The sequence below is a fragment of the Anoplopoma fimbria genome, chromosome 17 (genome assembly GCF_027596085.1).
Source record: "Anoplopoma fimbria isolate UVic2021 breed Golden Eagle Sablefish chromosome 17, Afim_UVic_2022, whole genome shotgun sequence".
NCBI classification, from domain to species: Eukaryota; Metazoa; Chordata; class Actinopteri; order Perciformes; family Anoplopomatidae; genus Anoplopoma; species Anoplopoma fimbria.
The window spans coordinates 4,264,083-4,286,462 of NC_072465.1; the positions used below are offsets into that span (position 1 = coordinate 4,264,083).

Consider the following 22,380-nt stretch of genomic DNA (forward strand, 5'->3'; position numbering starts at 1 on the left):
TGGGGCTCTATACTATAAAGCAAAGGCCTATTACCTCAAACATTATTAGCTCAATGATCATTTTAATTGTAAAGTTTTACGACCATGTTAGAAATTGTTGGTCAGTGATGAATGTTTAAATCTAAGTCTTTTATTATATTAACTGAATAGCTTTAAATTTTAGACTGTTGGCGGGACAAAATAAGCACTTTCTATTGGGTTTCGGAAATTTGCGTCTTACATTTTTCTGAACCAGATATTTATTGATTACCATGATTAAAATAGTCAATAGTTGAAGCAATTGACGAATAAGCACTGTGTATTAAGAGTGAAATACCAGAGCAAACAGTGTGGATTTGTTCAGTTTCTTCTTCTCCACATTATTCTTTTTCATGGTTCTGGGCATCTGGATCATATACCAGCATGGTACAAAGCAGGCGTCTTTTATAGATCCTGCACTCCACCTGACGTGCAAATGTTTGGACACAGAGGCTTTGGCTTGAAATTGAGTTCCTCATGCTGTGAAGAGATTCCTGCTGACTGAGCCACCAGAAGCCATCATAAAATATTTATAACACTACATCAGTCTTCTATTAACATTCAAGCAAGGATTTGGCACACAAGATGTTATATCTCATTTATTATTCATAGTTCATCATGAATAGAGAAGAAATGAAGCTAAAACTTAAAGTTAATAAATAATATGAAAGTACACATACACGTTTTAACTGCTGGTAATGTCCAAACATATACAAATTAAGAAGAAATTACAGGAACTTCCCAGAGAGCAGAATATAAATGGCTCCCAACACTGGAACATGTTTTGTACTGATAGTAAGACTTTGCATGGTCAACCCAGTTTTATGCCTTAGTTGTCAAAGTAAATGTGGTAAACTTAACTGCAAGCCGGAGGTTGTGGATACTATATATATGCACGTCATCTGCATTTTACTGTGTTTGAATTGTAAAATGTGTGAGAACAGTTGCTGGAATATACTTCACGTGAACAATCATTTTAAGAGATCAGTTTAACAGGATGTAAATAAAAAAAGCATGTGTGCGTCTCAGCAGCTGACAGATTTGCAAACACAAAGCTTAGACTGCCAGGTTAGCGATGACAGCCCGGGTGAACTCGTCGCTTGAGGCATAGCCCCCCAGGTCTCCAGTGCGCACCTGTTGCAAACATAAGGACAGTTTGTTACTATATGCACAGCTGCAGCAACACATGTCCACATACAGTATCATGGCCTGCATGTTAGAGAGCCTTTGAAAACCGCACTCACAGATTACACAAATAGTATGATCAGTGAGAGGTGTTACAGTTAAATTTCCTACGCTATGTTCTCTTTTTTATTTTTACTATTTTTTAACGATACATTAGGCTATTAAAATACAACACACACATAATATACATTTATAAACTAAATAGTGTAAATGTTCTGAAACAGTGTTCAATGTTAACCATACAAGAAAACTCATTCCCATCGTGCTACATGCTACTAATCGGATCTTATTAATTAGTATTCAACCACAGTAACATCATTCAGTTCAACTGTGACTGTTTAGGGACAGAATGTTATTTATTCAATATTACATCACACTGTTGACAAGCTTTAATATGCAGGGTATGAAATCTCCATCAAGGATTCGCGATCAAAAGAGAAACTCATTTTCGAAAAACAAAAAATAAGAAAGGACAGGACACTGTTTACACCGATAGTGGTGTGCATTCTCCATAACGTTTGATGAATTTGATTGCACCAAAGGTTAAAAATAAGAGTGCAGTGACTAATACATTACTTAATCGTTTAGTATTCGTGGTAACATAACAGCAGAAGAGATGACTTAGAGCGGTTTTAATTCTTACAGCATCGGTTGCATGGAAAGTCCTGTGGGAACGAGCAGCACCATCTTATATAAATCTTTTTCATATGAGACCTTAGAAATTATGCTGAAATATATAAAACTATGACCCATTTCATTTGTTGTTGAAACCAAACAGTTAATCCTAAATGTATCAATTCATAATACAACCCAGTGAAGCTGCTGTGAACTCTCAATGAATCGAGGACTGGCTTCATGGGCACTGTGACCATCACATAGGAGGTTTTCTTTGGCTATAAACCTGCAGAATTATTATTATATCTCTCATTTTGTGACAACTCCTGAAGGTTATTTCCCAGTCAATGGGGTAATACCTGACATACAGTATATCTTGATTATTCTAGATATATCTATATATTGACAGATACTGTTTATTGAGTTACAGTAGTAGTCAGTCTATACATGGTTGAGTTATAAAAGGCTATCAGAAAATTTGATAAAAGTGAGGTAAATTTGCTGGTGAAATGTTAGGCAAAAGTTGATCAGCTGATACAAACTGTAGATAAAGGAAGTCTGGTTGCTTTACAGACAAGTTTCTTTACAATGTGTGATAGCAGAGAGGTAGTCTGTATGGCCAACATCGCTGAAGCAACAAGGACATGAAAACAGGAGGGACAAAAAGCTCTCCCAGAATGAGTCAAAGCAAAGTAAAGGGATGCATAGATATGGACAGTAACTATGAAGAAAAATATAGATGTAGATATAGATGTATGATATAAATCCGTGAGAGAAAGAGCAGCATTTATTTTAGTAAAGTTCAACACAAGGCACATTTGATAAAACACATACATTGTGATGCAACTGATCAAAACTGTGTGGCACAACTGTCTTTTGGTCATTAGAGGGGAGGTGAGTCTTAACACGTGTCCATGTCAAGAACAATGTCCAGATTTAAGGGAATGTCAGTGATGAGTGCGACGACACATCTTATTAAACTGGTCGGTGACGCAGGCCTTCCACAACAGCACGCACAAAGTCGCTGGTGGTAGAGTACCCACCAAGGTCTCGTGTTCGTACCTGGGACGTGCACACAGATGCACACAGATACAAACACACACACACACACACGGGATAAGGGGGGTACAAGGAGAGGAGGGAATTAAAGGAAAGGGAGGAGGGCAGAGGAAGGGCACTTCAGACAACGTGCAGACAAATTCTGCTTTCAAATGACAGGCATTCCTTTATATTGATCATTTCTTACATCCACACGGTTTCCTCTAAAATAAAAAAGGTACAACTCAAAGAACAGCTTTTGCCACCTCTTTTAGAAGTTTAAATGAAAGAGAGAAAGAAATCTGTCATCAAGTTGTTGCTGAGGTTTTTAGAGATGAACCGACCATGCATTTTATCGGAGGGACTATGATTGACCGAGTTCACGCTCGTGTTTGTGTCAGTGTGTTATTGTCAGCATTGATCAGGTGCAAAACGCAGTTAGTTTAAGGAGAAAAAAAGATTGGTTGTCCTGGTAACATATACGTAAACCTTGCACATTTATAAGGTTGAAAATGAGCGAGGAGGAGAAATGCAAGAGGAGAGCTAAAGTAAGATGCATAAGCATGTTAACAGTCTGAAAAGTAAGTAATCAAAGGCTCTCTAACACACTAAAGCACAGTTTAAAGGTTGTTAAATGTTAACTCCCTCTGAATGTTAATAGTGTTAGTGTTGTCATTGCAGGTGTCTCAGCATAAACAGCCTGAATGCACCGGTGGGCATACAGTACGTAGAACTATCATTAACACACACTTACCTTGCCCTGTTTGATGACCCTCTTGACAGCATCTGACACCATTTGGGAGTGATATTCCAGGCTGCAATACAACACAGTTAAGACACTTAAGAGGTGGCCTTTTACTTTCTCGTACACATGTCAACATTCAGACAAAACAGGCACTTAAGGCTGTTTTCTGAGGCTAGAGGCGTGCTGTGGGCCAGAACGGAGGATAAGGAGGTACGGTGAGAAATGTGGTGTACTTCCTACAACAAGAACAAGAGGATGACTCACTTGAGATGCCTGAGCATGTTAGCAGCACTGAGCAGCATGGCTGTGGGGTTCGCAATGTTCCGTCCTACAGCTTGTGCAAAGGGGTGGCGTGCACCCTGGGAGGGAAAAGAGACAAGGAATAAAGTGTGACACTGCTGCAGTCCTGTACGTCCTCTCCATCAACAAGTTAGCATGAAATAGCTATTGCTATGTTCTGAAGTGCACTGCTAATATATTTTGCAATACATTGTGATCTAATGTATGAAAAACCAACTCTAAACAGAGGAATCGGAGGAAAGCCAGAGTGGACACTCACAGTCTCAAACACAGCATACTCGGCACTGTAGCTTTCCCCAGGAACAACTCCCGCTCCTCCAACCAGCCCTGCTGCCAGGTTATCAATAATGTTACCGTACAGGTTGGGCATCACCAGCACGTCGAACTGGTACGGGTTCTGGACCAGCTACAGCAAAGTAACACAGGAAAAATGAGAAGTTTGAACGAGAAATGGAAAATTGACACTTATACCTAAGCAGCTGATCTTTTATTAATTAAGCCAGGGGTATGAATTGTGAAGCTGTATATACCTGCATGCAACAGTTATCAATGATTATGTTCTCATATTTGATTTTGGGGTACAGTTGTGCCACCTCCGCACAGCTCTGCAGAAACAAGCCATCTGCTAATTTCCTGTAATAAGACAGGAAGTGTTGCTGTAATTACAATGCAAACAACCACCAAAATTAACATAATTTAAAGAATTATTATTGGAATATGACTTTGTCTAAATAATAATAAAGCAAACAGGGAGATTTTCAAAATCTTTACATGATGTTGGCCTTGTGAACAGCGGTGACCTTGCTTCGTCCCTTCTTGGTGGCGTAATCGAAGGCAAACTTGGCGATGCGCCGTGACTTAACTCTGGTGATGATCTTCAAACATTCGATCACACCCGTCACACTCTACGGAGCAGGAAGAGGGTGCATTACATTACATTACATTACATTACATTACAGTCATTTAGCAGACGCTTTTATCCAAAGCGACTTACAGGAAGTGTATTCAACATAGGTATTCAAGAGAACTACTAGTCACCAGAAGTCATAAGTGCATCTCCTTTCTTAAACAAGCATCTCAAAGCATAAGCCAGAGCAAAAGTATAGTGCAGAGGCAGATTACTAGGAAAACAATAATTGCAACAGACTAATTCGAATATAGTAAGTGCTACAAACTACTACGAATAGGATAAGTGCAGTAAACAAATACAAATTCAGTAAGTGCAGCGAACTGATACGAATACAGTAAGTGCAGCAACTAATACGAGTGCATACATTTAAATACAGACATTCTTAATTAAGCTATGACAATCAACAATGTAAGAGAATTAAAACACATCACAACCGGGATTAAAGACAGACAGGCACACAAACACACATGGTACCATTTCAGCACCTCTGGCAGAGTGATTCATCTTTGTTTTGATACCCGGTTTAATGCTGGCCAAATCTCTGTGAGCTCAGGGGAAATCTCCCTCTTTAAAGAAGAAAAACATTTCCTTTTCATGTGGGTTTCAAACCACTGTTCATCCTCTGACTGTAGCAAGGAGGAGTGTTGTTTACCTCGTGTTCAAGGGAGCTGTACTCCCCCTCAGTCTGTTCGCGGATGATGACCAGGTCCAGGTTGTTGTGGCGAGTGCTGTAGCCCGGCAGGCTGTTCACATGAACCACATTAGCAAATAGATCCAGTTTACGCCTGGGGAATGGATAGGAAAGTAGTTATTCTTTATTTTTTTGAAACAACAGAAAAAAAACCAAGAAATACACACAGAAAAAATAAAATGTTAATAAAATGTTTTCTGAATTTTACCTTAGTCTCATCTCATATGAAGCCAGCTCCCCTTTGAATTCCATTGGTGTGTGAATCTTTCCTGGATAACAAAGTATGTCATGAACATACATGTTAGGTCCATCGCTGCCTTTTAAATAACTCATATTTTCTCTTTATTAAATGAGGGTGAACGATGGGAGCTGACAAAATAGTAAGTAAACCTACCTTTCATTGCCACTTTGTTGGTTTTCATTGAGGTCAACACTTGCTCCAGCTTCTCCTCACTGGCCATATTCTGTACCTCACTCAGGTGAAACTCCTCGAATTCAACCGGGACATCTCCTGCCTGGAGACAAGACAAAAATAAACTGTAATAATATAATATAATAATAATAACTGTAAATCAGCAATTAGAATAAAAGTAATAAAAATATATATCATCAACTGGCTGAATAGGTGAGAAAGAGTGGGACAAAATATAAATCAAACAAAAAATAATACGAGATTGAAAAAAAGGATTTCGTATTGATGTTTTTGAGTATCTTTTCTTGTTTATTTCCTCCTACACATAGCTATAGTGCACCATGTTTTTTCTAAAAAGACAAAGAGCAATGACGATTCAATCGCTGTCATCGTAAAAAGTACCTTGAACACTTCCTTTACAGCAGTCATCAGCTCAGGCCCCACTCCATCCCCCGGCACCATCGTGACCTTGAAGATAGCATCAGCGCGTGCCGGCGGGGCTTCTGGGCCACAGCGTCCAGCAGACACACTCAAAGGTCGAAAGGCCACCTGCTGCCAACAGGGGCCACTCAAGCCCTGGGGTTGAAAAGAAGACACAGTTACAACAAGAACAACAATATCATTGTAAAATTGCTGCCCTAATTATTTGCCGGATTCTTTTCTCTTCTGTTTCATTCTTTTAATCATCCTGTGACCCCCTCAGATTTATTATGAGAGAGATAAATGAAATACAAAGTATCAGGCCATTATGGGCGACAAATCAATGAGCAATATGATATGACAAATGTTGCTTAATGGGAATACTGGATTTTTTATATGATTTTTGCATAAAATGTCAGATATCACATTTGCTGGATTAGACAGATTGAGGTGGGCAGAGATGGGTGTGACTTTTTCTTTTTGTCTCCTTTGATATGTTTCAAGAGGATCCTGAGTGATCATCAGCCACTGACCTGTAGGCAACATGGGGTAGCTACAGGGGTTAAATCTAATAAACAATTCAGCTGTCATCTGTCAAAAGCACAACTCACCATGCTATGCCAACTGCAGTTTTAAGTGATGAAGCAGACAGACTTATCTGGTCAGCTCTTTTCGAGGCAGATGAGGTTGACGTTTACTGAATTAGCCAACTAACGTTAGCTCCTTTAGCTCACCATCTCACAAAACTGTTCTCAACTATGCGGCCATTGACTTGTTTAACGAGTATCTACTGACGACCGAGATTGTATTACTCGTTGACCAGCTGACAAAACCAGATGGACCCACAAAAGCACTTTTTATGTCAACTTTGCTCTTCAAACGTAGTGTCAGCGGCTCATGGTTAGCAAAGATGCACGAATGACACAAACCAACCCGACTCCTTCTTTAACAGTTTAAGGTAACGTGCTGATTGAGTTTAACAAATGCAATTTTAACAACTGCTTGTCCTTCTATACCGAGGTAAGCGTAAAATAAACGTGTAAACATCATTAACGCACTCACCTTGACCAATGTTACCAAGCTTCCTCTCAGGGTGGCCGCCATCGTTACAGGCATGCAGCGACTGAGCTTCTTCTTCGGTGGTGCAGCAGTGGTAGCCCGTTAACTACAGAGCAGCAGCGCCCCCAAGTGGACAGAGGAAGAGATACTCCTGCAGAGATGGTAGGTGGCCAACATGAGGACATCATATCACATTGCCAGTCTGAAACATTTAGTTAATTATTTACTAAAAGATAGAAAACAGAGCTCTGAGACAAGAGAGGGGTGTTGATGAAAAATACCTCCACAGAAAATAAGCTTAAAACACAAACTTGTAACATGTTTTTTTTGCCTATAGTGTGAATTTTAATGCTGTTCTTTTAACTGCCTTTCTTTCCTTTTTCTTTGCTTTCCACAAAGTTGTCTGTGAGAAATACGCACAAGATTTCCAGAATGAATGTAGGGCCTACCTGTCCTGTGCCTGTGGAAATGACAATAAATAAATAAATAAATAAATGTATCTAATCTTACATCTGTGGGGTAGAAATGACTACTAGTACATTAGGCAATACAGAGTCATTTCATCCTCTGGTTTCCATTTGTTTATTTTGATAGCCTTCACAGTTCCCATCTTTTAGTAGAAAACAAACAAACGAACAAACAAACAACAAATACAACACACACACACACACACACACACACACACACACACAATCTTTATTAAGTTACATCTGACAAAATGTTAAGATCTGCAGCGAAAGGTGTGATAGTGTAAAACCACAACAACTGTTGTCTGTATACTTCTGTGATCATATGCCCTTTTGACAGGTCTTCATGAATGACGATGGGAAACTGAAACTGAAGATGGGATGGCATAGAAAGAAACTAGGCTATATAAATACATGATGGAGAATAACGTGAGGTATTTTGAGAGGTGTACAAAATAGGAAACAGGAGAAAACATACAGTATTATGCAATACATATACCATTCACTTTGACTGATTCATGGGCCCAGTGATATAGGGCCCCTGAAACATGCTCGGGATTACATTTATTTATTGTGTTAGAGCTGTTGTTCCCCCCTCAGTGGGGCCAAAAAGTGTATCGGTGTCTGTGTCCATCCTTATGTGAACAGCTGAGGATGCACATTTTCATACTCACGTATGCGAAGCTTCCTATAAGTTGCTAATGATTTTGTTTTTAACATTTGGTATTGTTGTTACTTCATATTTGCAGCTGCCACTCATGGCCCCACCCTCTGATGTGGGTCCTTCCTAAATAGGTCAGGGGATTCCCAATCCTATTCCAGGTAAATGCTGCTCTCTGCTGACACACAGGATGACATCAGGTTTTAAATTCACCACCGTGAAACTGTAGATTAGTGGGCTATAGTCTGACACATAAATAGTCTTTGTTTACCTTGTTTGGCATTTATTTGGGTATTCATGCTGACATAATTGTTAGGGGCATTTTGAGGCATCTGATCATTTTTGGAAATGTTGCCCTGAGCCAGGCCTCTAAGGCAAATCCCTCCTCCTTATATGGTTCCTAAATACACAATCATTACATTGGAGCCACAAAGCTGAGTATCCTCTAACTATCTGGCTATCTATCTATCTATCTATCTATCTATCTATCTATCTATCTATCTATCTATCTATCTATCTATCTATCTATCTATCTATCTATCTATCTATCTATCTATCTATCTATCTATCTATCCATCTATCTATCTATCTATCTCTGCCTGTCTGTCTGTCTGTCTGTCTATCGATCTATCTATCTAAAAAACAAAAATGAAAAGGAGAGAAGGAAGAAAAAGTATATAATGTATATAATGTTACTTGAAAGTAATGATAGCACATGAAAAGCATAAACTGGGGTAGGGCTGCAACCAACAACTACTTTCCTTGTCGATTAATCTGTTGATCATTTTCTCAATTTCTAGAATAGTTGTTTTGTCTAAGAAAAGACAGAGCTTTGTGAACAAGATGTCTTCCTCGAATGTCTAGTTTTGTCTTACAACTCAAAAGATCTCCAGTGTACATGAGAGTAAAGAATCAAGATATAATGAGTTAATTAATACATTAAAAAAAAGAAATCAGATTATTATGATTTATTTTCGTTAAGAATTACTCAGACTAAATCAAAAATAGTTGCATTCATTTAATAGTTGACAACTAATCAATTATGAAGTGTAGGATTAACCTATCCGACTTGATTGGTGGAGCCAGGAATGGCACAATAGCTCTGGAGCCTGAAAGTCCGTATTTAGGAATAAAACGTCCCGTGATGACGTCATGCAGGGGACGTAGTACTGAGTTTACCATATAAGGGCATAGACAGGCAGGAGAGCGCTGCAGCCGCTTCCGTGTTTGTGTGATCAGGGAGTGCACAGCCGGGGGAGCTTCACCGTTTCATTCATTTGTGAAGAGTAACGTTAAGCAAGTGACCAGCAAGCAACATGTCGCATGAACTGAGTAAGTATGTTTGTTTTTAAGAGAGGAAAAAAATGCAAAGAAACTCTTATTTATGGCGACATTCTTCAGCAGACCGAGCTAGTCCGCCAGGTAGCCCCCGCAGCTAGCTAGCTAGCCTCGCCCATAGCTGCGTGATTTTGACACCTAATCTCGCAAAACGAAAGACGATGCTTTCCCGTTTTAATAGTCATCTGTGTCTAACAAGTGTTGTGGAGGTGCTGCGGCCCAAAATGCGGCTCTTTGCAGGCTGTTCGTTTAGGATAGGGTTAGCCGGATGAGCTACCGTCAGTCAGGAAATAGTTGAGCTCACATCGCATTGTTGTGACATGTCCAGACAGAGAGTCGGGGACTGCGGGGGAAGTAGAGCACAGCAGCTGCTAGTGGCTGATGAATAAGCGTTAAATACAGAGGTTGACTGTCATTTTGTGTATGTCGAGCTGGTGCACAGGAGAGATAACAGAAAACTGATTTTTACAGCCAATGCGGAAGCTCCCCAAAAAATACACCAACCTCCTTTTTTATAGCTTTCTTGTTTGTGTAAGATTTAATGGGGTTCAATTAGTGCTCCCAGTCTTTATGGTTAACTTAGGCTGTAAGTGAAGAACCCAAACAATGACGTTGCAAAATCATAAAACAAAGCAACATCACCCTCCAGTTATTAGTGTGATCTTGGAAACCTCTTGCTTTCATATGGTAACACTGCATACAATGATTAGGAACAGTGACAAGAGTGCATTTATATCAGATACTCAAGATATCAGTGGTGTATGTGCTTAAATGATACCCCCTTGGACTTTCTGCCTTTTTTTTTTTTTTTTTTTTTTTTTTTTCTTTTGAGGAAAAAGTAACTTCTTATCAACACAGGTCAGTGAGGTCAGCAGCCATGTTCAACACAGAAAGTCCTCAGAATGATTAATGAAGAACTAAGTGATGCTGATTAACTCTGCATACTTGTATCCTATCTGCAAATATATAAGTCCAGTGCAGGATATCTAATAACTCAAGCAGCCCTAGATGTATAATGTAACATCGTCTGTATGCATACAATAACTTATGGAATAGTTCAGTTTAATACTTTTTTTCCCATTGTTTTCTTATTTAAGTTGTTTGAACATGCTTGACATTATCTGTCTGCCTGTCCTCTTTCTTGTCATGTCTCCTTTTTTAGAACATGTATTCGCCAGTCTCCCACAGATGGAGAGGGGAGTTGCAAAAGTGATAGGCGGCGATCCCAAAGGCAACAACTTCCTGTATACCAATGGGAAGTGTGTTATCATCAGGAACATTGAAGTAATGTTTATCTTCATAAAAGCCATTTCTAACAAGGGTTGCATGCCTGCTTATGTGTTTATACCAATCTGGGTCTTGTTTTGGCCATCAGTCATGATAGACATGATGGCATTTTACTCACAAAAAACAGTAAATTGCTTTGATTGAACTGAATTTTGAGACAAAATGTACAGAGTAAGCTAACATCAACCTCAAAAGCATCTATGTTTAGAGTGCTCTCCAAAAATCCAGCTGGCAGAGTGCTGCTGTGCAGTGGTTGAAATGATACTGTACCGTCTCTGCCAACACTTGCAAGCTGTCTAAAGATTAAAGTTTAGCTGCAATGATAGTTGAATTGGTTGCTTACAAAGAATGCTATGAACTATATCTAGTTCAACAATTGTACAATTTGTCCTTAAGAAGAATGTTAGCTGATGGCTACCAAATATAATACCTGCTGTTTATTTGACACCTGCAGCGCTTTAAAGAGCTTTCTCCACCCATGCCACCACATATCACAAGGCATAATGGCACCGTCAAATAAGTTACAGCCTCTGTTGTACCCGTAACCACGCCTATGGGTGATGTCTGGGTGTATTGAATGAGAGTACAATAGCAGTAAAATTTTCCTTTTCAATTTTCAGCTGGCATTCAGTTATTTTTTAACAAAATGTATTAAAAATGCTCTTATGTTAGTTTTTGTAGGTTTTTTGGATAGGTGGTTTAGATATTAAGGTTTAACTAAGAAGTTATTGTGTGATCGCTCACATTATTTACATTACAATGGACACAATCATATAGGATTGTGTCAAGCTCGGATGGCTTGTCCCTTTTAAATCTCAATTAATCTCACGAGTGAAATGTTATCATAAACAGGACCATTGCCAAAACCCTGAAAATAAGGTCCAGGTTTAAAAAAAAAACAAAAAACATGCTAGACAGATTTAGAATTGAACCGCCTATTTGTCAGTTGCAGACCTGCTGATGTCTCACATTTCCTGTCTTAACAGAATCCGGCTATAGCAGACATTTACACCGAACATGCCCATGCAGTTTCTGTTGCCAAGTATTCCCCCAGTGGATTCTACATTGCATCTGGAGGTAAGCAACCCACCTATGAACACATGTGTCTGTGTATATAGTCACTTAAGCTATGTAAATATTTTAATAAAATAATTGTCTCCCAATCCTTTTTAGATGCATCAGGAAAGGTCCGTATCTGGGACACCACCCAGAAAGAGCACATCCTCAAGTACGAGTACACCCCTATTTCAGGCAAGGTGAAAGACATCGCATGGACCGAGGATAGCAAGAGGCTTGCTGTTGTTGGGGACGGACGAGAGAAGTGAGTCTGGGGTTTTTTTTCATGGTCATCAAATGAAAGCAGGTAGTCTCATTAAACTCAGACTGGCATGACAAGGTCTCCTGAGAGGCTTCTCCAGCAATTACACTGGTAAATGGCCACTGCACACAAGTCCGTTGTTTGCTTTAGATATTTTTTAATGTTGAACACGCCAAGGTGGTGTTATTATGGAATTATATTACATTAATATTGATTGTCTTGCTTTATATCATGGTTTTGTATAAAATATGAAGCATGTGAATGCTATTAACTGTACATTACTATTAAGAAGTGAACACACCTTAAAACCTCCAACACATCACCTGCCTTACCAAACATGTAAAGGCCATCAATACAAATATTCAAAAAATAAAGTAAATCAGATACATTTTAGTGTGACTGTCAGAATGAAGCAATATTCTGCATAAGCCCTGTTTTTTATTTCATCCTGGAAAAGTTGTAGAAGATTTTTGTTTGGTTTTTGCTCCTCCCTCAAACTTCCCAAATACCTGGAACAATTTTCTGTATGTTCTCCTCTTGCTGCAGGTTTGGAGCTGTGTTTCTGTGGGACACTGGCTCCTCAGTTGGGGAGCTTTTTGGCCACAGCAAATATATCAACAGTGTAGACATAAAGCAGACCCGCCCTTACCGCATTGCCACTGCCAGTGATGACACCTCTGGGACTTTCTTCAAGGGGCCTCCCTTCAAGTTCGAGTTCACATTGAGTGTAAGTTGCATAGAATAATGTTTGTTTCCCCCATTTTTGTTTACATTCAGTCATTACATTACAGTCATTTAGCAGACGCTTTTATCCAAAGCGACTTACAGGAAGTGTATTCAACATAGGTATTCAAGAGAACTACTAGTCACCAGAAGTCATAAGTGCATCTCCTTTCTTAAACAAGCATCTAAAAGCATAAACCAGAGCAAAAGTATAGTGCAGAAATAAACTAATACGAATACAATAAGTGCAACAAACTGATACGAATACAATAAGTGCAACAAACTAATACGAATGCAAGCAAAGCAATTGGAGCCTAGTTGGTTGATCTGTTGGGTCCAGCAAAATCAAATGCTAAATGTCATCGTCTTCAACTTGCAGTCTTTGTAGTTACAAAATACAGTCCTTCAACAAATGCAGACATAGTAGGTTAAATAACTTCTCAGTGACTTTGAACCAGCGGTTTTAGTCTGTCAAACTCTGGTGTTTTTTTGACAGTGTTGCATTGTTTCTGTTTTCAATATTGCGTAACCTACTTCCCCTATTCATTTTTGGCGAATGCGTGAGCCACATTCTTAAAGCAGACCTTCTGTCTAGAAACATTGTGGGCCTAAAACACAATTGAGCACCAAATGCTGTCTTCTGCTTGAAAATCCTTGTGATCTGTTTTATTTTTTTCAATTTAATTTTAGTCTGCAGTTGGTTTTTCTCATAAAATTGTAGCACATTGTGTAACGCTGACCTTAGTGGTGATGGTTGCATGTAAATTAATTCAAATCAGAGATATGTAACCTCAAAATTAAACCTAGGCCTCGCTCTGCCCTGAAATAAAGGTCTGTGAATTTATTTTTCTCAATAAGATGACTGTGAATGATGCATATATTTATTTGGCCACTCTCCAGTTTCACTTGTATGTCATGCCTTATTCACTATGATGACCGATTGTAAGACTGTGCCAAATAAAATGCTAATATGGACTTTATATTAATGTAAACAATCGTGCCTTATGAATAATTTTCCTCTTTTCTTCCCCTCTAAAGGACCACAGCCAGTTTGTCAACTGTGTTCGTTTCTCTCCAGATGGAAATCGGTTTGTTACAGCTGGTGCTGATGGCCAGGTGAGTAATGGATTACCAGGTGTGGTCATGTGACAATATAGATGAACCCCTGCCAAAATAATCTAAAACTATCACAATGATATTTACTGAAAGAATACAAATATCTGAGGACGTCTCAACCTAAGTGGCTGGTTTACACAAGAAAAACTCACAAAAACTGTAGTTTACTAATTTAGTAAATACATGTTCTACATCTGTCTAATGAGTGTTATTTCCCCAGATCTTCCTCTACGATGGAAAGGATGGTACACGCATTTCCTCACTGGGTGGAGAGAAGGCCCACAAAGGAGGAATCTATGCTGTAAGTAGCTATTAAAGTAAAAATGAATGCTACATTCAGTGTATACATATAGGAGAGGCATATATTTTTTTTCTTCAAAATTGGGAATTATGTGTTCTGAAAGCAGCCTCCTCCTGTCCTGAGGTTACTGATTTTCATGTTTCCATTTATGTCTTTGCTTTCCTCATAGTGTTGGTGGGTCTGTTGTTGAGTAAACAACGTAAAACACAACTTTGGTTACATGCCATTAATATCATAACCTTCTCTTTCAATCCCCCTCCGCTTTAAATCCTCCAGGTCAGCTGGAGCCCTGACAGCTCCCAACTGATCTCTGCCTCAGGGGACAAGACCGTGAAACTCTGGGACGTTGGTGCAGGTACGGCCGTCACCACCTTCAACATGGGCACTGATGTGACAGATCAGCAGCTGGGCTGCCTGTGGCAGAAAGACCACCTCCTCAGCATCTCCTTGTCAGGATACATCAACTACCTGGACAAGAACAACCCTGACCGGCCCATACGCACAATTAAGGTCAGACTATCTTCCTGGATATTATCAGTAGAGTTTCTTTTATATTCTTGTGTTAAAGTTAATATTACCTTCTATTTTTTTTTTTTTTTTTTAAATGGGGAAAATGATTGAAAAATGGCTGCTTTTAAATTGAAAAACTAGTACATTTTACCTCCAGCCCTCAAAATGTTAGCATGTATTAGACTGAGCCAGCCACAAGAATAGATTTGATTCATTACTGTGAATTATGAGTTGCAGAAGGCAGTTTGCCAGATAACACCTGTCACTGTATATCAGGTTATTACAGAGGCATCCAAAATACTCGTGTGGATTTTACTGGAATTAAAGTGCTGCCAGAATTCATGAGTGACATGTCCATAATGGATAAGGGCTTGATATTCTAAACCAACTATTCTACCCACAGGGTCACAGCAAATCCATCCAGTGTCTGACAGTTCACAAGAAGGACGGGCGACCATACATCTACTCCGGGAGTCATGATGGACACATCAATATCCTTTCACTGATTATAAAAAAAAGAAATAAAAAAGAAAAAGAAAAGATCACCTATACATCATGAAGTGTCCTTTCATACTGAATGTAGATTACTTTTGATCATTAAGAGATGCTCTGACAGAATTGTATGCATATGTTATTGTTTTTAATCTCCTAAATATGTTGCAATAATATTACATGTAATCTGTAGCCAACTATTGATATTTGAATAACACGGGTCATTTAGCAGGAATTGAAGTACTCTGGAAATGTGCTACCTTTATTTTATAGAGAGTTCATGATGTGTGTTTGCACTTTGTCACTCCTTTCCTGCAATGTTAAATGTCCATGTCAAGAGGGGGATTTTTTTTTTTTCCTTAACAAAAGCCTCACATTACTGGGATGCAGAAACTGGGGAGAACGACTGCTTCTCGGGGAAGGGCCACAGCAACCAGGTGAGCAAGATGGTGACCGACAAAGTAAACGAGCTGGTGACGTGCAGCATGGATGATACACTGCGCTACATCAACCTCAACGAGACGGAGTACAGGTAGGGGTCATTTTGTGTTGCTGTGCACATAACAACTATGAGTTGAACACTGGGGATTGTGACATTGCCCTTCCTTTTTGTCTGTTTAATGATAATAGAAATCAGTCGGGGCAGGGTCACCTGGAAGAAAAAAAATTAATAATGGTGTTACTTGAAATCTTGCAATTCTGTAATTAGCTTTTTTTTTTTTTTCGTGATGCACATCAAGTAAATGTTTTTGTATAATGTGGATGGGAAAATGTAAATTAAAAAGTAATTTAAGTGGATTACAATTCATATTCTTAAAGGGACAGTTCACCCCAAAATCAAATATACACATATTTTTCCTCTTACCTGTAGTGTAATTTATCGCTCTAGATTGTTTTGGTTTGAGTGGGCGATATCGGCTGTAAAGAAGTCTGCCCTCTCCAATATACTGGGACTTATGGCACTCTGGTTGCGGTGCGCAAGTCAAATTTTTTTTTTGGGGGGGGAAACAACAGCAATAAACTCTTCCCAGAAATCATGACCTGGTTACCTCAAGATAATCCACAGACCTTGCTTGGTGGGTGTAGTTCAGTAGAAAGAAAATAGTTCCTACATGAAACTGCTCATAATAAAGTTTGTGGATAATTTGAGTCATGATTTCTGGGATGAGACATTGTTTTTTCTTTTTTTTTTATCGGTGCTTTGAGCACCACATGTCAAATGCCATATAGTCTCCACATTTGAGGCAGACATCTCTACGGCGGATATCACCAAAACTATACAACTTGTACCAAAACAGTCTAGATTGATAAGTAGCACTACAGATAAGAGGAAAAAACTGTATCTTTGGTTTTTTGGTGAACTGTCCGTTTTAGTCTTGTATGTCATTGGAATATTTGTTTTTGTTTTCTTGTACCTAAAACTCTATATTGGCTTTCAGAATTCCATAATTTGTCCACTTCTATGTTTGAATGCTTAGTGATTTTTAACAATAATCCTAACTGGTGGTTTTCAGTGCCTCTGATGTGGTGAAGATGGATTTTCAGCCTAAAAGTGTGTCCGTAGCAGCAGGAGGGCTGTCACTGGCTGTGTGCATCGGGCAGGTAATGCCTTTTGTCTTGTCGTCATTGCCTAAATTAGTTCTAAGCTTAATGTTTTCCCTGTGAACACATTTTTGCACTTCCAGGGTTTTACATTACCCACCTGATATTCAAACCCTCTATTACGCTTCTGTGTCTGCAAACTTTGTCTTATTTTGTTGATATCATTGATCAACTCTCGCTTCTTCTAGGTTGTCTTGCTGAAGGATAAGAAGAAAGTCTTCACGTTGGACAATCTTGACTATGAGGCAGAGGTTGGAGCTATCCACCCTGGGGGCGCCGTTGCTGCAGTGGGGGGCGCAGTAAGTAGAAATCTAAGAACACAGATCATCACGAGCTCTGGCTCAGAAAATGCTTTAAGTTTAGGGGGGAAAAAAGCATAACTTTGTGTTTTAGTGATCATCCATCTTAAGGAACCATCACAGGAACCTGCCCCCTCTTCATCACACCTTGGATATTGATTTCATTTTTTCTCCTTAGGATGGAGTTATCCGTCTGTACTCCGTTCAGGGTAACACTCTGAAGGACGAGGGTCAGACTCTCAAGTCTGCAGGGGCGATCACAGACATGGCCTACTCTAATAATGGAGCCTATCTGGCTGTCATCGATGATAAGAAAGTTGCTACAGTCTTTACTGTGGCTGACAACTACTTGGTAAACATCTATCTGTCCTACATACTTTATACACTTTTTGTTGATTACTCAATATCCGGTGCCTTTTATCAGTTTTGTAAAAGTTATTGTCGTTGTTTTTTTCACAAGGTCAAAAAAGAGTTTTATGGACACCACGCCAAACCAGTGACTTTGGCCTGGTCACCCGACAATGAGCACTTTGCGACTGGTGGGATGGACATGATGGTGTTCGTTTGGACAATTGATGATCCAGACAAGAGGATTAAGCTCTCAGGTATGCCATACAAGTGCACATATGCAATCACTCATGCCCGACTTGAACACCGGTATACACCAATGTACTTGGAAGTCCCTCTGTTTAAGCTTTATAAATCCCCTCGGCAACAATATCAAAACGTGTAGAACATTCAGTTGAGCTCAAAGTTAAAGTAAATGCTTAAGATTTTGGGCGCTGGTTGATTTAGACACTCCTGTGGTTTCTGTTGGAAACAGCAAGTGTAGTTCGATGCTACTGCAAAGACTCCTTGAGCAGCTACTCTGTCAGCAAACTAAAACGGAAAAGCAACCTGTGTATTTGTTTACGGTTCAGCCAAACTAACTTGTGTTGTTTTGTATATGACTCATACAAACTAACAGTGGGATTTGTTTTCTTGCTGTGCAAGTAGTTTTCCACACAGCAAGGCCCAGTAAAGTTGGTTCCATACTGTAGAGCTGGAGGTGTGTGGTCTGTCACATGCTCACTGTGGCTGCTCCTTCTTATTTCATTACTCTCTGCAATATTTAAAAGTGGACTGCTGTCAACAAATGTGGAAGCTGACATAAAAGCCACCCTGTGTTTTTGCAGTTTTAATGTGATTCAGCAGTTGGGAGATGATCAGTTTGCTTCAGCAGTACCCTTAAACGACTGTAGGAGATCTAACAGTAAACAGCGAGGTTGATGTAAAAAAAAAAAAAGAGAGATTAACAAATCGTAATGCAGGATTACATGCATGCATCATTTCCTAGGACAGCATGGAAATGGTGGACTGAGTCTAAAGCTGACAACTTGTATATAGATATAGAGATCATTACAAAATGTAAATACATGAAATGCTGACCATAATTAGAAAAAAAAAAACAGGTGACTTTATAAAAATCTTTGTCATAGCTCAGTATATATTGATTGCTCAAATATTTTTCATTTTAATTTGACACTTTTCCATGGCCAAGACATCTTTGTAACAAGGTTGTTTGATTCTTTGTCTGCAGACACTCACCGGTTGCACCACGTAAGTGGCATGGCCTGGGTCGATGAGCACACTCTAGTCACCACCTCCCATGATGCCAGCATCAAGCAGTGGACTATTACATACTGAGCTGCAAGCAAACTTCCACTTCTCCAGGGACAAGGACTACTGTAGAAATCAATCTTTCCTTTTACTGTATTTTCACTATACGGTGTTCTTTGCTGTCTGTAAACATCTGAATTGTAAATGTTTATGGCTTGGGAAAGCTCCCATAAAAATAATCCAAGATATGTCTCTTTTGATGTGAATAACCTCAATTTAACACAGAGACAAATTGTTGAAATATACAATGTAACCATGAGTGCTTTTACATATCTGAGCTGTGTGGTCCCACAATAATATTTGTAAGCTCAACATTCCATAGGTTATAGCTTCTACTCAGTTTAAACTGAAGTCCTTGTCTCAACCCTTGGGCTCAATGCATCTTAACTTAACGGATGAACTAAAAGCAGGTTAGCTTTTTTTTTTTTTTTTTTTTTTTAAAAATCAACAAAATCATGTTTGAAAGAAATTAAACCTTTTTGGTTAAATTCCTGAAATGAGAAGTAACTGATCCAAGCAGCAGTTGCCTGACACTTTTAATTTTCAAGGTTTTAGGGGATGGGTTTTTTTTTTGTTTTGTCTAAGGTTTTATACTTTGTATGTATCACAACTCTTCCTGATGGACTGGGGAGCAATACTAGGAACTGAAAGAACAAAGTAGGTATACAACCAACATGTTGTCAGTTAAGTTGAAGGTCCCGTGTTGTTGCTGTGTTTTTCTTTGGGCCCACTATGCTTGTCTGCACTTGTACTTTTTTTTTTTTTTTTTTCCCCCCATGTCTTTATGCATCTGCTTCCAAGGTGGAAGTGATTAATTAATAATAAAACATTTTTATGCATTTTCCCTTTCATGCAGATGTACACTCTTTCTACTTGTCAAACATGATTTCTCGGCATTCAGGCACAGACTATACAGGCACAGTACAATTATGAATGCACCCAAGACACATGAGGTCTGGGCTGCATATTCTTTAAGCAGCATGTACGTGAATGAGTCCTGGGCTACAATGAAGGATGGCATACTCACCTGACATGTTTGTTTGTCACTTGAGCAAGGTGATCCACAACAGTGTGTGTAGCAAAGGGTTGTGTTGCTTTATAAAGGTAATTATATAACACTTTATTACTCCTACATGGTGAACTGCAGTGCAAAAGAGCTACAGTTTTTCGTTATACAATAAAAGCCCTTGAAACACGGGTCATCCTTAAATCAGAGTATTGTTACTTAAGCATCCCAGTAGATCATTCATGGCTGAATCAATGTTATGAACTATTGAGTCAACATTGATAAAGCAAAGTTGTTTCCATGTGGTACTTTGCAACATCGGTGAATCAACGTTCAATGGAGCGGCGTAGGGATTTCATATTTTTGAAGGTCAACCTGGGACGTTAGCATCACACTGGTTCCCTTGACAAAAATAAAGTTTTTCCATTTACTTTTTGATTATTGCAGAAAAAAAGCTGTGTGGCAAACACAAGTTAATGATACTTATGCACTTTATTCAGCAAGATATAATCTATAAGATACTGATTGGATCATGAATACAGTTGTAGAAGTGGGGGGCACTATGACCATTTAGGGTCGTCAGCCAATCAGGTGAGAGCCGCAAACTAATAAGGCGGCTCATGGAGTTTGATTTGACACAGTATAGGGTTTTAAATCTTTGAGAGGTGGCCTCTGGTCATGTGTGCTGGTATTATTTTGACTCTGGAGGGATACTGAACTACTTGATTCTGCTAGGATAGACTAAGTATATTGTTCTCTGCTTTCTTAAAATTGATCTTAAACTGTACCAAGCCTGCTTAAAAAAGGGTTAGTGACTGATGCTGATTCTGTTGATTCTACTGTTCTGATATTCTCTAATCAGGAAGTGTTTGATGCTCTGTTGTGTTTGATGCTCCTGTGCCTTTAATCAGGAACTGCTCTGAGAGGTGTGCTTTAGCTCGTTTGCAAGCGTCAGCTTGCAAACGAAGGCAACAGGGCGACTTTTTCAAGCCAGACTTCGTCAAGCAAAGACTTCTCGAGCGTGTACTTGTACGGGTCAGTAATTTGTCTATATTGACTACCATGTGTCTGCATCCTATTTCTGTCTGTTCCTCTGTCTGGTGGTCACGTAGACAGTGGGTCACTCCCAGGCGCCGTGACCCCACTAACCTCATCTATCCCACTCTCTCAGCCCATGGTGAGCAAGTGGTGTCGGGGGGGCTTTGGAACTGCCAGTCGGCAGTGCCGAAAGCTGAGTTCATCTCAGGCTATGCATCCTTGCTCTCCCTCAACTTTCTTGCTCTAACTGAGACCTGGATCACACCAGAAAACACCACCACACCCGCAGCTCTGTCAGATGTGTACTCCTTCTCTCACACTCCCAGAGCTGCGAGGCGAGGTGGTGGCACTGGCCTGCTAATTTCCCCAAAATGGAAATCCTCTCTTGTCTCTGTTCCACAGTTCTCCCCTTCCTCTTTTGAATTTCATGCTGTTACTGTCACTTATCCAGTCAAGCTCACCATTGCTGTTGTGTACCGCCCACCGGGCCCTCTTGGCGAGTTCCTGGAGGAGCTTGACACACTAGTCTCGCACTTCCATGACGATGGCTCCGCGCTCATCATGCTCGGCGACTTCAACATCCAGACTGATAAGTTAGAACCGCTGCTTTCCTTCCTCTCCTCCTTTAACCTCTATCGCTCCTCTTCTCCTCCTACCCACAAGGCCGGCAACCAGCTGGATCTTATCTTCACTAGACACTGTTCTACTGCTAACCTCTCTGTCACTCCCCTCCAGCTCTCGGACCACTACTTCATGTCCTACTCCCTCTCCCTCTCCTCTCCCCCTTACTTCCTCCACCTACCCACATGGTTTCTACCCGTAGTCACCTCCGCTCCCTCTCCCCCGCTGATCTTTCCTCTTCCGTTACCTCTGCCCTCCCTGACCCTGAATCCTTCTCTCTCCTATCCCCCGATACTGCTACTGATCTTCTCCTCTCCACCCTTTCCTCCTCTTTGGACAACCTCTGTCCCTTCACCTCCAGGCCTGCACGGCCAACTCCTCCTGCCCCATGGCTGTCGGACTCAGTGCGTACTGATAGACGGAGCCTAAGAGCGGCTGAGCGTAAATGGAGAACAGGCAAACTCCCGGAGGACCTTCTTAACTTCCAATCTCTCCTTTCCACTTTTTCCTCCTCTCTAGCTACTGCTAAAGCGGCTTTTTTCCGCTCGA

General features: G+C 39.9%; 2 protein-coding genes across 3 annotated transcripts; one reads left to right on the forward strand and one right to left on the reverse strand.

Annotated features, from left to right (window-relative positions):
• Positions 1-601: 601 nt before the first annotated feature.
• On the reverse strand, positions 602-7,457 carry idh3b (isocitrate dehydrogenase (NAD(+)) 3 non-catalytic subunit beta). 2 transcript variants are annotated; one of them, XM_054616336.1, is made up of 11 exons: positions 7,397-7,457; positions 6,317-6,490; positions 5,897-6,017; positions 5,711-5,771; positions 5,464-5,596; positions 4,673-4,806; positions 4,432-4,534; positions 4,161-4,307; positions 3,866-3,960; positions 3,611-3,671; positions 602-1,152 (listed from the first exon to the last, which is right to left on the reverse strand). In XM_054616336.1, the coding sequence occupies exons 1-11, from the start codon at positions 7,448-7,450 to the stop codon at positions 1,075-1,077; spliced, it is 1,161 nt and encodes a 386-aa protein (XP_054472311.1). In that variant the 5' UTR covers positions 7,451-7,457; the 3' UTR covers positions 602-1,074. The 2 variants fall into 2 exon arrangements, with proteins under 2 accessions (XP_054472311.1, XP_054472310.1); XM_054616335.1 differs by lacking the exon at positions 602-1,152 and adding an exon at positions 1,184-2,880.
• A 2,273-nt stretch (positions 7,458-9,730) lies between these two features.
• wdr1 (WD repeat domain 1) lies at positions 9,731-20,027 on the forward strand. Its single transcript, XM_054616663.1, has 15 exons — positions 9,731-9,853; positions 11,022-11,143; positions 12,133-12,223; positions 12,320-12,467; positions 13,011-13,191; positions 14,226-14,303; positions 14,524-14,604; positions 14,881-15,114; positions 15,518-15,605; positions 15,982-16,138; positions 17,121-17,208; positions 17,397-17,507; positions 17,686-17,859; positions 17,968-18,112; positions 19,087-20,027. Exons 1-15 carry the CDS (start codon positions 9,838-9,840, stop codon positions 19,191-19,193), a joined length of 1,821 nt encoding a protein of 606 aa, XP_054472638.1. The 5' UTR covers positions 9,731-9,837; the 3' UTR covers positions 19,194-20,027.
• Positions 20,028-22,380: the final 2,353 nt, after the last annotated feature.